The sequence below is a fragment of the Opisthocomus hoazin genome, unplaced genomic scaffold (assembly GCF_030867145.1).
Source record: "Opisthocomus hoazin isolate bOpiHoa1 unplaced genomic scaffold, bOpiHoa1.hap1 HAP1_SCAFFOLD_15, whole genome shotgun sequence".
In the NCBI taxonomy this organism is placed as follows: Eukaryota; Metazoa; Chordata; class Aves; order Opisthocomiformes; family Opisthocomidae; genus Opisthocomus; species Opisthocomus hoazin.
In genome coordinates, this window is record NW_027448722.1 from 1042730 (window position 1) to 1060001 (window position 17272).

Consider the following 17272-nt stretch of genomic DNA (forward strand, 5'->3'; position numbering starts at 1 on the left):
GCGAGAGGTTAACCTGTGGTTAAAACTGCCCTTCTTGTGACTTTCATGGATATACTCCAACTTATGTGCTGGCATTCGTCACAGGACAGTCAGTGAAGTGTGCCAAATCAGGCCTTTGAGTCCTTGTGAAATCATCGACGGACAATCATTCAATCCTTGTTAAATCTACCCTGAGAGATGTCCCAGCTCATGGGGAGATACTGGGTCACACAGCCTGCTGTGGACCCAGAGAGCTCAAAGGGTCTCACCTTTGGATATTGGTTTAAGGGATCTTGAGATGATTTTCTTCGGTCAATACTCGCCATTCTGGCCAGAATTCGTGCTGAGTCATTCTGGCAGAGAGATGAGGCAGCGGATGGCCAAAGTGTGACCAGGGGGTGTCTGGCCACCCCATCTCCAGGCTACTGCTCTAGTGACCAAGATAACAACACAGTGTCAGTTCTTTCCAGAGCACTCAGAACTTCTCCTGGTGTGTCATTCAAACAGCAGATGATCTAGGTGTGACCAAAGAGTGCCTGATACTCTCATCACAGCACTTGTATGCAATATAACTACACAATGGATCTTAATCTCCTGTGTCCTAGTGATCTGGGTGGTGGCAGGACCACAGAGACTCCCAGATACAAAGAAAACCAGTTATAAATAGACATGGGCAGCTTATTGTTGCTGAAAGACTACTGACTGAATAAGTTTCTTCAGTGCATCTTTGAGCTCTTGATTCCTCATGCTATAGATGAGAGGGTTCAATATTGATGGAACCTCCGAGTACAGAACAGCCAACAACATGTCCAAGGATGGGGAAGAGAAGGATGAGGGCTTCAGATAGCAAATCATGACAGTGCTGAGAAACAGGGAGACCACGGCCAGGTGAGGGAGGCACATGGAAAAGGCTTTATGCCGTCCCTGCTCAGAGGGGATCCTCAGCACAGCCCTGAAGATCTGCACGTAGGACAGCACAATGAAAACAAAACACCCTGAAGCTAAAGAAACACAAACCCCAAGAAGCCCAACTTCCCTGAGGTAGGAGTGTGAGCAGGAGAGTTTGAGGATCTGTGGGATTTCACAGAAGAACTGGTGCACAGCATTGCCCTTGCAGAGCGGTATGGAAAATGTATTGGCAGTGTGCAGGAGAGCATTGATAAAAGCACTGCTCCAGGCAGCTGCTGTCATGTGGACACAAGCTCTGCTGCCCAGGAGGGTCCCGTAGTGCAAGGGTCTGCAGATGGCAACGTAGCGGTCATAGGCCATGACGGTCAGAAGACAACACTCTGTTACTAACAAGAAGGAAAACAGAAAGACCTGGGCAGCACATCCTGAATAGGAGATGTCCCTGTTGTCCCAGAGGGAACTGGCCATGGATTTGGGGACAGTGGTGGAGATATAGCTAAGGTCGAGGACAGAGAGGTTGAGAAGGAAGAAGTACATGGGGGGGTGGAGGCGGTGGTCGCAGGCTATGGCAGTGATGATGAGGCCGTTGCTGAGGAGGGCAGCCAGGTAGATGCCCAGGAAGAGCCAGAAGGTCAAGAGCTGCAGCTCCCGCGTGTCTGCAAACGCCAGGAGGAGGAAGCAGATGATGGATCTGCTTTGGACAGATGTTTCCTGTGGGCATGGGATCCTGTCCTTAGAGGAAGAATCAATAAAGTGTTAGGGGAGAATTCTCATTGGAAATGCAAAGCCATACTCCTAGAACTTTAACCCTGCTAAACTTCAGAGCATTTTCCATTCATTGTCAATGAGAACATTCTTCAGCTTCCTTGTTCAAGGTCTGGTTGGTGCTGGCTGAAGGTACTGTAAGGAGCAGGACCTTTGTCCTCTGCCTCTCGAGGAGTCTGCCCTGCTATGCAGCAAGGAGCTCATGGGAGCAGTGGTGTCCGGGGTCGGTCATGGTGTCCGACTTGGTCAGATGAAACCGTTCCTCACAGAAAATCACCTTGTCAGCCTCTGCATTCTCAGTGCTAAGGAACGGCAATAACAGAGAAAAGTTGGAGAGGTTTGGGGTTAATAAAGCTCCCCCAGCTTACCTGGGGAGTTTTCTTGGAGTTCAGACACCTTCAGCATTTCTGCTGCACTCAGGGAGAAGAGAGGGACGCTGGAGAGGCATATGGCTTCTTCCACCCACAGATTCTCCCCACAGCACCATCAGGAGCTCCCCGGGCAGGCTGAGCACTGACCCCGGCACACAGACTTCTGCAGTAAAGGGACCTGCTCTGAAGGATAGCTCTGGGCACCACTGACTGCACACCTGGCTTAAAGTCCTACCAGTAATTCCCAGAGAAAGCAGTCAGCATGCCCTGCTCATCTGATGGTACGGCAGGGAAAAAACTTCTCTGGAACCAGACTTCCTCCTCTAGGCTTGAGAAGCTGTGACAATCCTCTTTTGGAGATCCCTCCAGCAGCTGCCGATTTACTGCCCTGCCTACAGGGACTGACCATTTCATGGGTTGTGAGCATTCCTCCTGTAGTGAGCTCTCAGCATCCTCCCACCCCATGCTGCCTTTAACCTCTCTCTGCCTCGCTCCTCTCCCCTCGCTGCCTGCAGGCAGTGCCCTCAGCCCTGCTGGTCCGCAGGAACAGGAAACTTAGGGGAAATCTCCACCTGAGCACTTGGTAGGAGGTTTCTCTTTGCCAGTCCGCTCTCAGCCCAGATGGGCCACAGCTGAGGTGCTGCAGCCCAGACAAGCACCAATGGCCTCAGCCTGGGGCACAGATGGGAGGAGCTGGAGTCCCCCAGGGCATCACTTCATGCCACTTGGAGGGAAGAACAGCTGAGGCATGTAGGGACAGCTGACATGATTGGGATGCTGTGATGGGTGGGTACAGAATGAGGAGACAGGCCAGAATGATCAGGAGGGAGCTGTCTTGAGTGTGAAGGAGCTGCTCAGATGTCTGGAGCTCCTCTATGGCATGAACAAGCTGTGTGAGCCCTTACGGGTCCGGGTCAGAGAAGAGACTGGTAAGGGTGACATTGTGGTGGGAGACAGAGAATGAATTATTGTCCCTTTGCTGACTTTAATCACCTTGGCATTCCCTGGAAGGGGACCGCAACAGCGTGCAATCAGTCCAGGAGGTTTCTGGAGGCTCTTGCTCAAGACCCAGCTTGGGACACAGGTCTTTATAGGTCAACTTACAGATTGCTCAACAATGGTGCTGTTGATATGCATCTGCTGCGCACAAAGAAGGGAGAGCTAATCATGGATGTCAAAACCAGTGTCAGTCTTGACTGTCGTGACCATGAAATAGTGGGGTCTGACCTCCCAAGGGGATCAACAATAAAAGAGTGTAAATGTTAGACCTCAGATTGTTCTCCCAAAAGTGTGGTCATTTACGCAGTGCACAGTACACCAATACACACACAGAGCAGAGATGTTGTCTTTCTTGCAGATTTGAGCAGATGTGGGTGCTAGGTGATAATTCCACAAAGCTAGCATGCTGCTTAGCAGAGTCACGAGTTATGCACCATCAGTGCATAACTCGTGCTGCGTGACCATGCAGGGGGAAGACTGACACCAGGGGGGTTGAGGTGCAGAGCCAGGGCTTATGGCAGGGCTCAAAGCCATGCAGGTACAGGAGAGAGGAGACTGGTCTGTGCCCCTGGTGGCACAGACAGACTAGGAAGGTGGCCCAGGGGCCTTTGTCACCACTCAGCCACTGGCCATTTCTCACTGGCCATTTCAATCACTGGCTGCTCAGCACAGGTTTCTAGGTAAGTTTTGCTGTAGAGATGTCTCCACCGTCCTGCTGGGCCTCTCTTTTGGCCTACATCCTGGCAGAACCTGGAGCAAGGCTGTGAAGCTCTACATAGAACACAGCCTCTCCAGGAGCTTGGAGCAGCTGCCTAACAGCAAGGCCATGGGACAACACACACCGAGGACTGCTGTGGGCTTCGTTTCAGGGGACTTGTTCCCCACTCTGGATGCACACTGTCCTGTGCGGTGCCTGCTCAGTGGGTCTGTGGAACCATATGTAGAGATCAGTCCTTGCTAGAGAAAAAGTGGGAGCTACTGAACCTGCTGCTTTTGCCCTAATATTTCAGGGATTCATCCAGACATAACTTTCCACTGTGCTTTGATCCTTCCTGCATCAGGGCAGGAATCTCAGGTGTGTTCGACAGATTGCCTTGGAGTCTATCACAGGTCTATGTTATCCAAACACAGACCTTCTACTTGCTGAGCACACAAGACTAAACAATGATTAGTATGCTATATGTGTTTTTCACACCCCAGATGCAAGTCATTTGAGTGTGTTTACAATCTTCCTTGCCAATCTTCTATTATCATCCCACACGCAGCATGTGACCATCCAACAGCACACACCATCTCTCCTGCCCTGAAAGATTGTTATTGACAGATGGAGACCAAAGTCCTGCACTAAGTGAACTCAACTACCACTTTAGAGGCATGCCCCATCTGGTAAGGAACGCTATCTCTGTGTGTAAATCAGAAGACAGGAAAAGTGGTGGTAATTAATTGGAAAGTGTGGGATCTGAGTATGATGTAGATTTTATACTATTTGTATTTTATACAAAAAGGGGTGGATACTGTCCTGGCTTCAGCTGTGTCTCACTCACACCTTCTTCTCCTTGACCATCCTTGTACGCTCCCACGCAAACAGCCCATCTCTATTTACCCCTTCCTCCCTGGCCTTAGTTTGGCTTCCTTTGCACCTTCATTTGGTGTTTCCAATCTTGTCAACATGGCAATTCCTCCCTTGGTCAACAATTCCATTGAAGAGCTATCTCCTTCTTTTATCAGTAGTGTCCCGCAATTCCTCATTCTGCTGTCTTCTCAGAGGCACCACAAATCTGGTACACACACATTAAAAGTTTTTAAATAAGAGTTTCACTCCGAGGGTGATTTTGAGAATCTTTTAGATTTGGCAGTAGAAGCCTGATGAAGTTGTACAAGAAGGTGCAAATCATTTGAAAGGGGAGAATAACTCAAAATACTGTGGGCAGGTGGGGACCTGAACAGCTCAGGAGTGACCCTGAGGAGAAGGGCCTGGGCATTCCAAGGGATGCCATATGAGTTTTACAGCCTCTGTGGAGAGGCTGAGAGACCTGGGCTTCTTTAGTCTTGTGGAGGCTGAGGGCACTAAAGTAGTAGCCTGCATTTGCCTGAAGGGTTGTTTCAGAGATAATGGATCTTTTCCTGGTAGTGAGAAGGCAAGGAAACCTTCACCAAATGCTGCTTGGAAGGTTCAGACTAGAGGTGAAGACTACGAAGTCTCCCTCTAAGGGTATCCTTGTTGTGGAGGGAGACTGAATCAGACCATGTATTCGAAATTCAGAGAAAAGCCAGTGAGTGTAGAGAGGTATCAGTGAAGGCGTGGAAATGCTGGTGTGAGTGCTGTGTAGGAAGTAAAGATGTGTGACTACAGGCTGAAGGGAAAGAAGTGCGGGCATGGGACAGTGTAGGACAGCCTGCAGTAAATATGGTTAAGGACTCTGGCAGGGCTAACAGTTTCAACAGGACCAAGGGCTTTGTCCCCTTGGCTACGATATGGCAGTTGCCTCTAACACTGATCACTACCAGAAGAAATTTTCTTTAAAGGCTCTGAACTGTGTTCCATCATCGCCTCTTCTTAGGGAGGCTAAGAAGTGTCGCAGAATTTTCCTGCAATTGTCATTGCTCACCCACACATTCAACTGTCCCCAAGAAGAGCCCTGAGCCACAGGTGAGGGACAGCATCTGCCTTCCCAGGGCCTGGGGCTCAGGCCTTGGCCTTTCTGCTTCATAAAGCAGACCAATTTTTTTCTCAGCATTGCAGCCACCTGCACAGTGCCTCTGCCTACCTGCAATCGTGGCCTCCAATTCTCTGCTCTAAGGAGTCCCTGGGGAGGCTTTGTCAGTAATGGCCCCCAGTGGGGCCAATCAATGCTTCCAGGTACATTCAGTCTTGCTTCTGTCTTCCTGATCATTTTTTTTGACCTCCTCTCAGTATCTGAGGTTCATGGATTCAACACCAAATACCCCATGGGAGTCATTAAAATACAGAAAGTGCTAAGCTAACAAGCTCCTGTAAATTTCTTCAATTCTTCAAGACTTGTACAACTAATTGGATTTTTTTTCATGTGTAGGTAAGGAGAAAGATGTCATACTGTGCCTAAAAATAATATTGTTTATATTTTAAGGGATATTTTTAACTGCTCTTCAGTCTACAGAATTAGTGGTAGAAAAATTTTCCAAGTGACACTAATCCATGGTGTCTCCTCAGGAGGGCTGGACAGGTAGGAGAAGCAGTCCCTTGAGGTCTGACACTGTGTGGACAGCTTTGCTCCTCACCTCCCCAATCCTATTGTTTCTCTCATTGGCCACCTGGGACTTGTGTCACTGCTCTTTGCATCAGACTTCTCCACTGATCTCTGTAGCTGGATGTTACAGCTCCATTGCACCATCTCCCACCTCCTCTCCATAGAGAGCTGGCTGCACACAGGCACAGCAGGAGCTTTGCTATTTGCAAGAAAAGAAAAAATTAAAGCAAAATCAAGTTCAACAAACAAAACACACAGTGCAAACGTGCGGTAATTACAAGCTACTTCTAATGAGGTTTCCTTCCTGTAAGGCATAATCTTATGAGAAATATTGTAGCTAGGTAGAGGAAAAAAAATAGTTACAAATATAATTAAAGTGTTGGCTAAGGAGACAATTAGACTGTTGAAAGGCAGGCAAACTTTTAACTCCCTGATGTCAAAACAGCAGCTCAGTAGGTGCCAGGAATCTGAATGAACGAAGAGTAAAGGGAGGAGAAAACAGGACAATAAAGGAAAGGGCCTTTGTCTAGGCAGCCTCCATCTTCCAAAAATTACTTTAGAAATAGTCAAGACAGATGAAATTATACGAAATTTAGAGAAATTCAGTACACTTTTTAGCAGGTAAAATAGCTGTAATGAAGATACAGGGAGAGATCGACATTTCTTTGGAATATCCCTTTCAAAGCTTCCTGGCATTGGTCGAGGGCTCTTGTGAGTGAGTACAAGGTAATGTTGCGCCTGTTGTTGAAAGAGCTCAGAAAGTCAACCCAGGGAACCCCAGGCTGTACAAGGTCACTTTGGCATTTCTGTGCACCTAAAAAACAAGAACGTGTCTGAAAGCAGTCAGCACGGATTGATGATGGGTCATTCATGCCTCTCAAACCTGATTACCGTCATGATGGTGTATCGGCACTTGTGCATGAGTAAAGAACAGTAGAACAGTAGATGCCATTTTTGACCCTTCTGACATGGTCTCCCTCAATGTCCTTTTTCCCAGGTTAGGCCATTACAGTCTGGATGGGTTTACAAAGAAAGGGTTAAAAAACAGTTGGACCATCAGGCTGAGACAGCAGTGGTGAAGGAGTCATAACCTACCTGGAGGTCACTGGGACATACTGGGGCATTGTGGGGCAGCAGAGGGAATTATCCTTGACTCCTCATGCATTTCTTCCCAAGCTCAACTTCACTCCTAACTCCTAACACCCAAGTGTCATAGGGAGGATGTGGAATGGGAGGTGCAGTCCGTTCATAACTCTCTGTTTCTGAAATTCTCCATTGTGGGTCCTTCCCACCGGCTGAAGTTCTCCACAAACTGCTCCATAGTGGATCCTTTCCACAGGGTACACTCCTTCAGGAATGACTGCTCCAGCGTGGGTCCCCTGCCAGAAAACCTCATCCTTCATGGGCTTTTTCCTGCCAGAAAACCTGCTCCTGCATGGGCTTTTCTCCATGGGCAGCAGTTCCTGCCAGGAGCCTGCTCCACTGTGGTCCTCCATGGGCTGCAGGTCTTACTATCCTAAGATATAAAGGCCAGCCCAGAATGGCTTCTCTTCTGGACCAGACAAGCAGATGTCCTGAAGGATGGCCATTTCCTACACCTGTTGGAGTCAAGAAAAGTCAGTGCTCGTACCACGTCAGTGTCTTGGCTATTGCTCTTCCATGTCTGTCCAGTGTCAAGGCCTGCTCGGTTTCTCATTCTGCTCCCTCCCAGTGAGTAAGTGGGCAGCTGGAAAGAAGTTGAGAGGGGACACAGCAAGGACCACTGATCAAAACTGACCATAAGGATATTCCATACTGTATGGCCTCACGCTGAGGAATAAAAACTTGGGACAGAGGAAGAAGGATGTGGAGGTTTTTAGTGTTCAAGGAATCTGCTGCTCGGAGAGTGACAGAGCATCAGTCTGCTTGTGGGAGGTGGTGAAGGATGGTCTTTTTCTCACATGGCGAGGTCTTTTTAGGCTCTTTTCTTCCCCTATTAAAGTATTATTATCTTGACCTGAAACTTTTCACACTTTATTTCTTCCTCTTCTCTGGCCTGTCGCACTGGGGAAGGGAAGGAAAGAGTGAGCAACTGAGTGGCTGCTAGGCTATTGGCCAGAGTCAACCCACCACAGCAGGGAAGTTCTTGATAGCTGGGAGTGAGTTCAGTGCACGGCCGCCAAGGTGCTCAGGGGCTGAAGCACTTTTCTGGGAGGAGAAACTGAGGGTGAGGGCCTTTTTTAGCCTGGAGAATGGAAGGTCTCAAGAATTTCAGAGCGACCTGTCTGTCACCATGGGGAAGATTTCAGGAAGATGGAGCCAGTCTTGTCATGGTGGTGCTTGGCAGGAGGATAACAGACAATAGTAACTTGTGGAACTAAGGCAGGTTCAGGATAAAGATAAGGATAATATTTATCTCCATGAGGGCATCCAAGCATTGCAGCAGGTCTTCCAGAGGCGTTGTGCCATCTCTGTCTATGGAAGCTATCCAGCTACCACTGAATCAAGCCTTGAGCAACATGGTCTGACTCCACAGCTGGTTCTGATGTGAGCATGAAGACAGAGCATGGAGCTCCTCAACTCCCATGAAGGAGATGGGAAACCTAAATGATGTTGGGGTTCCTTCCCCTATTGGTCTTCTCTTAAGAACAGTAGGGAAAGTTCTCAAGCTCCCCACGACCAAGTCAGAAGTTAGTATATCCAGACCAGCTGCAGCTTTCTTGTCCTGCTCCAGGCAGTGTTGCTCAGATGAAAGGCTGCTTGACAGGTAACCTCAAAACAGTCCTGATGATTTCCTTTGCTTCCCCTTTCATTCCCTTTTCACTCTTCCCACCTCTCCAGTCCTACTCTTTAACCATCACTTAGCCTTCTATGCTAAAAGAAAAGAAAAAATTCAAGTCTCCTTTACAATTTCCCAACTGAGCTGATTGCATTTGCTGAGTTTGGACCCTTCTTTCTCCAATGATTACCATGGTGCTTTCTACCTTGATTAGAACTCCGTGAACACTGGCACTCTTTTCTTATCTGCAGCTGCTTAATTACGGTCATATTAGAAGCACCGTGACTCAGCATGACCGTCAGTACACGTACTTTCAAAGCTGGACTGTTGTAAATTCTGTCCTTGGGGACCCTGAGACACCTAGGGATATGGCCACATGGCTCCCTGGAGAGACGATAGAGCCAAGCTCTCTTCTGCAGCGGCCAATGATATGACAGAAGCAACAGCCACAAAGTGCCTCTTGGGAGATTTAGCTTGAGCCTTAGGAAAAAAAGAATAGACTAGGAAGAGCATTGCTGTGATCTCTACCTTTCGAGCTCTTCATGTTTCACCTCTGCAATGTCACAGCCCGACTGGAGGCTGCACTAGAGGCCCCCAACAGTCTCTTCCCCAAACACTTCCATGACTGTGCCTTTCTACATGCTCTAAAAGAAGGGATTAAGCTGGAGGTGAGGGCCTCTATGTCACAGGACTACTCAGAGTGGAATGGAGTTAAGGACATCTCAAATCCAGTGCTCAGCTGAAAGCAGGGCCAGCTCTGAGTTCAGAGCAGCTTGCGCAGCAAATATCAGCATCCACAGGGGGAGTTTATACATGAACCAGGCATCTAAAAGCCCATTACAGAAATGGAGATGATGCATTTGAGCAGCTCCCTGAACACAGCTATTGGTATGGCAGGCCTCCTGGGATTCTGGGAACATTCACCTTCTACAAGCTTCCTGGGATCTCCTCACCATGGCATGCTTTAGGCTGATACCAGAAATGAAAACAAGGCTCTTCCTTGGGTGCCTGCAACTTAATTGCAAAAGGAGAACAAGGCAGAAGGGGCTTTTGTGGAAGATTTAAGGCATCAAAGAAAGGAGCTGAAGATGAGAGTTTGGAACTAGCACAGCCTTTAGGTCACTTCACGTGTGATGGTTGTGCCCTCAACTTTCAATCATTGGCACCCAGAAAGCTCACCTGTTCCTCTCCTCCCAAAAGCAGACCAAGCAGTGGGAAGAAAGGAAGCAGAAAGGCCTGAGGCCTCTGTGAATCATCTGGAATCTGGCACTTGGAGGTCCACAGTGTCATTTCCCTGTATATCTGATCAAGAATGAAGCTGGGAAGTGAGTCTGCAAGCCCAAGTCAAGGAAGTCCATGGACAGGCAAAGCTGTGTCTATGGCTGTGTTTGGAGGCCAGTACACATGTTGAGGCTGGTCAGGGCCATGAAGGCCTACGGATGTTCTCAGGGCCCTGACACTGCACGCATGGGATCCCACTTGCCAGTGCGCTCAGTAGGCCTACATCTCATTCCTTGATGTCCAGGGTCTGTGCTCTTCTGCTCTCTTCCACCTAGCTGGGGATCCGAGAGACCACAATTTCATGGTCGCTATGGCCAAGGCTGATGCTGGTCTTCACACCCCTGACCAGCTCATCCTCTTTTGGCAGTATCACGTGCAGGTGAGCATCAGACTTTGTGGCCCATTTTGGAGCTGTGCTAAGAACTTTTCCACAAAGACCACAAGAAACCTCCTGGATTGTTTGCATCCTGCTGTCTCACTTGGCCAGTGAATACTGAGGAGACTGAGTCCCCCATCAGAGCTAGTAGCTGAGATTCACAGATTTCCTCAGGTTATTTAAATATGACATTGCTAACTCCTCACCCTGGATCCGACTGGGATGCAGTTAGTTCTCTTCACAGCAGACCATGTGGTGATCAGCTTTGGATTTGTAACTAAAGCAGCACTGGTAACACACCAGTTCTTCAGACACTGCTGAGCAGTCGCTGTAAAGCATGAAAGCTTCCTCTTCCTCACACTCTGCCCGCCCAGCAAGTAGGCTGGAGGTACACAAGAAGTTGGCAGGGGCACAGCTGGGACAGCTGACCCTAAATGACCAAAGGGATATTCCATTCCACATGATGTCATGCTTAGCCAAAAAACCTCATGGAAAGACGGAGGAAGGGGGAACATTTATGATCATGGTGTTTGTCGTCCCGAGTCCCTGACACACATGATGAAGCCCTGCTTTCCTGGCAATGGCTAAACCACTGCCTACCCATGGCAGTGAGGGAATGAATTACTCATTTTGCTTTGCTGGCTCGCTCAGCTTTTGCTTCTCCTTTTCAAATTTTTTTAATTTTGTGCTTCTGATTTTCTTCCCTGCCCTGCTGGGGATGTAGTGGGAGAGTGGGCAAGTGAATTTGTGAGTGCTCTGTTTCTGGGTTGGGTCAAAGCATACAGAACTCCTACCACAGTCTCCTTCTTTCTAGCCTCTCCTTCGACCCACACAGCAGCTCCCACTTAACCTGTTGCCTGTCCCATGGAGGAGCTGCATGTATCTGAACTGCCCTGAAATCACCCAGCGCATCCCTGATTCCTCATTTCCCCTGACGGTCTCTCCTAAGGATGTTGTATCTCCATCCATCACAAGAGCCATGGGAGTTGTCCTGCCCCACCTCAGCTCTTGTTCCACTGGTCACAGCTCTGTGATGGCTCTTCCTGCACCCCAGGCCATGGGCTTTGATGCACATCTGGGCTGCAGCTCTTTAGCTGTGGCACCAGCGCCAAGGGTAGAATTTACACATGGAAACCTTACCCAGAGATGTGACCCCTTGTGTGAAAGGCTTTGCTCCAGAGCAGAGCATGCTGGAGTGGATGGCAGGTGGCAACACAATGAAGAATGAGGTTCCCACAACGAGAGCAAAAGCTGCAGACCTCAAGGCCAGAGAGAAACAGGTCTGGGCTGGGCAGCCCTGGCAGGAGCGGGCTTTGCTGTCCCAGGTGACTCTGCAGCACTGTGGGACTTGTGAGAGAGATGGAGCTGATCTCCATGGATCAGCTGCCACTGAGGGAGTCCCTGGGGGAGGACAGCATGTGACCCAGCCACACTGTCCACATCATGCTGGAGACTGAATGGCGAGATAGCACCTCGGAGAAGGACCTTTGGGTCCCGGAGAACAGCAACCTGAGCAGGCATTATCAATGCACCCTCCTGGAAGAGGTCAACATCCTCCTGGGCTGCATTAGGAAAAACATTGCAGGCAGATAGAGTGGGGTGACCCTTCCCCTCTAGTCAGCACTGGTGAGGACATCTCTGGAGTGATGTGTCCAGTGCTAGGCTTCTTAGTTCAATAGAGTTGTTGACCTAAAAAAATCAAGTCCAGCAAAAAGCCATAAGGTGCGTTAAGGGACAGCAGCGTCTTTCATAGAGGGAAAGGCTGAGAGAACTGGGACTGCTGAGTCTGGAGCAAAAAATTGCTCTGAGGGACCTTACTACTGTGTATAAACACCTGATGGGAAGGAATGAAGACAAGGGAGCCAAACTCTTCTCAGTAGTTCCCTCTGAGAAGACAAGGGGTGATGGACACAGAAAAAAACACATGACATTCCATCTGAAGTCCAGAAAAAACTTTATCACTGTGAGGGTGATCAAACACTGGAACAGGTTACTCAGAGAGGTTGCGGAGCCTCCATCCATGGAGGTACACCAAACCCACCTAGACAAGGTGCTGAGAAACCTGCTTTAGCTTACCTTGCCTGAGCTGGGGAGTTGAACTCCAGAAGTCCCTTCCAACCGCAACGTGTCTGCAATTTTGTGAGTTTAAATGAGAAAAGTAAGATTGGAAGAAAAGCACAACACATAGCCGTGACCTGAAATCCAGTGGGATCCTGTGCAGAGGACCCGTGCTTCAGAATGGAAAAAATGTGAGGAAGAAAAAGTGGCAGAGATGCTCTGCACTGACAGTAACCCCCCATTCACCATCCTGCCTGCACCTCTCACAGTCACCGTGGGTTGAAGCATTGGGAACGGTGGAGTAAATTGAGCTGGCGAAAAAAGACTGGGGATGGGACATTGTTTGTAGTGTTGTTGGGGTTAAAACATGACACATAATTTGTCACCATCCAAGTCTATTTTAACTGGCAATGAATGAAATTGCCTTTCCCCAGGTTAACTCTTCTTTGCCAGTGACAGTAAATGGTGACTGACCTCTCTGTCTCTATCTTGATCCATGAGCTATTCCATGTTATTTTCTCCCTTTTATCCACAGATGGGAAGTGCTGGAGTGTGGGGGATGGTCAGGGAATAATGTGCTGGGACAGCTTCCATGGGGTGCCCAGGGAACATGGCACAGATCGGGCCTCTCTCTTCTGCACATTTCATGCTTTGCTTCCTTCACTGTGTCATCTGGCTCTGCACCACGCACACCCTCCTAGGTGTCCTCACTCTGCACACTGAAACAGCTGAGCTCTACATGGGTGTTTTCCTCTCCCAGACACTTTCCTGCCCAGCCCAAGCCAGCCCTTCCCCAGCTTTCTCCACCTCCCCTGCATTCTCACCATCCCAGTGTAGGAGAATAGTCCCCACAGAAGTTCCCTCCATTGGCTGCTTTAGAACTCTGAACACTCATCCCACAGCCCCAGACCCTATGAAGGGCACCGGAGCTCCTGGGGAGCAGAGAGAGGTCTCAGCCTTCCCCATCAGCCCCAGGGCTGAGGGCCAGCCACAGCATGAGGAGACAGAGACCAGTGTCTCCCACTGTCCCCTCCTCTTGTCTCTAAGAGATGCTTATTGAAAACTATTGCATGTCCCTCTGAGCCAGCCCCTCTCCCCAGCACAAGACTCCTGGCCAAGGGGCTCCTCAGGCTGCTCCTGCTGCCGCAGCCATGCTGGCCTTGTCTGGTCTCTCTTTCTCCCTCCCCATGCTCCACACCAGACCATGAAGTGGCAATGCTACTCTGCAGGGCAAGTGTGTTGTGGCACCTGAAAGCCACGAGGAGACTGTGCAGGGATTTCCCTACTTGTCATTCACCATTTCCATTGGAACTGGGTACTCACCGTTGGAGACACAGGACAGGCCATTTCCACAAACATCGCCCCATGCCCACCTCCCCTCATCCCATGGAGAACCCTTGCACAGTAGCACGGCCTTGGGCAGAAAATTATGTAGCATCTCCCTGATCTCAGCTTTCGGAAAAGAGCCCAAACTCCAGACACTGGCATTGACAAAATCCCCTTTTATTAGAAAGGTTTCAACAGGGAGGCCACCTGTACTTACATGCCACACCAATGTGTAAAGACCCTTGGGTCATCAGACTTCATTCATGCCTCAGGAGAAGTGGGGAGGATGCAGACATTCCTGGAGAAATAGAATTGTCACAGATAAAATGCCCAAAGAACAGGAGGTCTCCTAGATACATTGGAAATCACTTGTGAAGAGACATGGGGAGCTTATTGCTTCTGAAAGAATCCTGATTGAATGAGCTTCTTCAGGGCATCTTTGAGCTCCTGGTTCCTCATGCTGTAGATGACGGGGTTCACTGCCGGAGGAACCACTGAGTAGAGGAATGACAATACCAGGTTCAGGGATGGCGAGGAGATGGAAGGAGGCTTCAGATAGGCAAACACTGCAGTGCTGTTAAACAGAGAGACCACGACCAGGTGAGGGAGGCACATGGAAAAGGCTTTGTGCCGTCCCTGCTCAGAGGGGATCCTCAGCACGGCCCTGAAGATCTGCACATAGGACAGCACAATGAAAACAAAACACCCAAAAGCTATAGAAGCACTAACCCCAAGAAGCCCAACTTCCCTGAGGTAGGAGTGTGAGCAGGAGAGCTTGAGGATCTGTGGGATTTCACAGAAGAACTGGTCCAGAGCATTGCCCTTGCAGAGGGGTATGGAAAATGTATTGACAGTGTGCAGGAGAGAATTGAGCAAAGCACTGCCCCAGGCAGCTGCTGCCATGTGGACACAAGCTCTGCTGCCCAGGAGGGTCCCGTAGTGCAGGGGTCTGCAGATGGCAACGTAGCGGTCATAGGCCATGACGGTCAGAAGACAACACTCTGCTGTGAGCAAGAAGGAAAACAGAAAAAGCTAGGCAGCACATCCCAAGTAGGAAATGGCCCTGTTGTCCCAGATGGAATTGGCCATGGATTTGGGCACAGTGGTAGAGATGGAGGCCAGGTCAAGAACAGAGAGGTTGAGGAGGAAGTAGTACATCGGGGTGTGGAGGTGTTGGTCGCAGGCTATGACAGTGATGATGAGGCCATTGCTGAGGAGGGCAGCCAGGTAGATGGCCAGGAAGAGCCAGAAGTGCAAGAACTGCATCTCCGACGTGTCTGCGAATGCCAGGAGCATGAGATCAGTGACAGTGCTGCCATTGGACATTTTGTCCCTCTGGAAATAGAAACACAGTCCAAGGAGTAAAAGGCAGTGACAGTTCAGGTGATTCTTCTGTGAGTCATTACTATTAGACCCTCCCCCTGCTACACACACACCTTCTTTTCTCTTTCTGTGAGAATTTACTTCAGCTCTGTGACTGAATCTCTGGTTGCTGCTCCGTGACTGTGCTGTGAGGAGAAGGACCTCTTCCCACGGGCTGTTAAGGAGTCAGCCTTGCTCTACAGATGGGGGTTCATGGGTGTGGTGGAGGAAGGGACCTGTCTGGGTGTTTGTCAGATGAAACTGCTCCTTACTCAAAAGGGCTGGCCAGCACCTGCACTCCCTGCCCTAAGGAACTGAGATAGTAGAAGGAAGTTTGAAAACTTTGTGATTTTTTAACAGCTCCCCTCATCTCACCTTGGGAATGTTCTCGGATGTCAGAAACCCTCAGCATTTCAGCTGCACTCAGGGAGAACAGGGCTGCCCAGCTGCCCTGGGCTTGCACTGTTCTGAGATGGAGAGCGATCGCACTCCCACGTTATCTTGAAAAGCCACCAGACAGCTGAGAGCAGAGGGATCCACAGCAGACCATCTAACATGTCACCCTTTCCTGACATCTCAGCACATCACTTCTAATCAAGGACACCTGCAGCTCAGTTCACCAACCCAAGAACATTTCCTCGGTCAGGCATAGCATCTCTGCACCTCTCCTTTGAGGCTTTCAGATAACGCAGTTGTGTTACGAGAAAGATTTGCATTCTTGAGGACAGCTCAGATCTTGAAACGACACATCAAGAAGATAGCCATGTGTCCTAATGGTGGATTCAGATTATGGGAAAAATTACTTGTTCTCTGGGCTCACAGACTTCACTGCCCACAGCCCCACAGCTTAGACACAGCTGACACACCTCATTCGCCTGCACGGGAGGGCCCACAAGATCAGAGCTTGACTCTGCACCTGAAACTCCCATCCCCAGAGAGCCTGACTGAGAGAGCAAGGGAACAGCTTCAGTAACACAGACAAGTAGAGCAAGAAGGAGAAACACAGTGAGGCTCTAGATGAAAGAGGCAGAGGCAGCCAGGCACTCAGGACACTGCTACCTTCACCTAGCTGTGCACCTTCCAGACACCAACATTGCCAGGTCATTGCTCTCTGCCCCTGTGCTCCTCAGAGGGAACCAGGCATGTGGCTTGAGATTGTCATAGTCATCCCTCCTTTGACTTCACATATCCCCTGGTAAATATCCTGGGCTGATCTGGATCTGTGAGCAGCCCTGACCCATGCGGTGATTTCTCAACCACAGAAGGACCCTGCCCTGCCTTCCTGGGGTTTTCTCCTTCCACCCATAGTTTCTCCTCACAACTCTGCAAGGAGCTACCTGGGCAGGCTGAGTGCTGGCCCTGGCAGGCAGCAGAGTCTCTGCCCCAGCACACAGCCCCTGGGGTGCATAGACCCTGCTTGGAAGAACAGCTTAGGGCAGCCCGGGCTGCACATCCACCTTCCCAACCCTGCAGTCTTCCCTGGGAGAAGGCAGCTGTCATGGCCTGTCCCTCTGAGGGTGCAGCAGGCAGTCCCTGCTTTGCAGCACATCCTCACCTCCTACAACAGAGAAACTGTGATATTCCTCATGGTGGATCCCATAGGCGGGGAGTTGTGCCAGCTTGAGGAGATCTTTCCACAAAGTGCAGACACATTGTCCTTGATGCAGAGACTTACTGTGTGAAAGGCTGAAAAGATTTCTCTCCCCCTCTGAGCTCTCGGCATCCTCTCACCCCACGCTGTCTTTAACCTCTCTCTGCCTCACTCCTCTCTCCTCACTGCCTGCAGGCAGTGCCCTCAGCCCTGCTGTGCTTTGCACAGGAGCTGCTCCTGGACAGAGCTGTCTCTCTGCAGCTCTGCCTG

The 17272-nt window shown here is 49.8% G+C and overlaps 1 protein-coding gene and 1 pseudogene across 1 annotated transcript; both read right to left on the reverse strand.

Annotated features, from left to right (window-relative positions):
- Positions 1-657: 657 nt before the first annotated feature.
- LOC142359050 (olfactory receptor 14C36-like) lies at positions 658-1425 on the reverse strand. Its single transcript, XM_075411899.1, has one exon. The coding sequence runs from the start codon at positions 1423-1425 to the stop codon at positions 658-660; it is 768 nt and encodes a 255-aa protein (XP_075268014.1).
- Positions 1426-11455: 10030 nt separating this feature from the next.
- LOC142359051 (olfactory receptor 14J1-like) lies at positions 11456-15375 on the reverse strand (annotated as a pseudogene).
- Between the last annotated feature and the right edge of the window lie 1897 nt (positions 15376-17272).

Excerpts from the sequence above, each read along its gene's own strand:
- LOC142359050 (XM_075411899.1), bottom strand. The coding sequence starts at position 1,425 with ATGTACTTCTTCCTTCTCAACCTCTCTGTCCTCGACCTTAGCTATATC.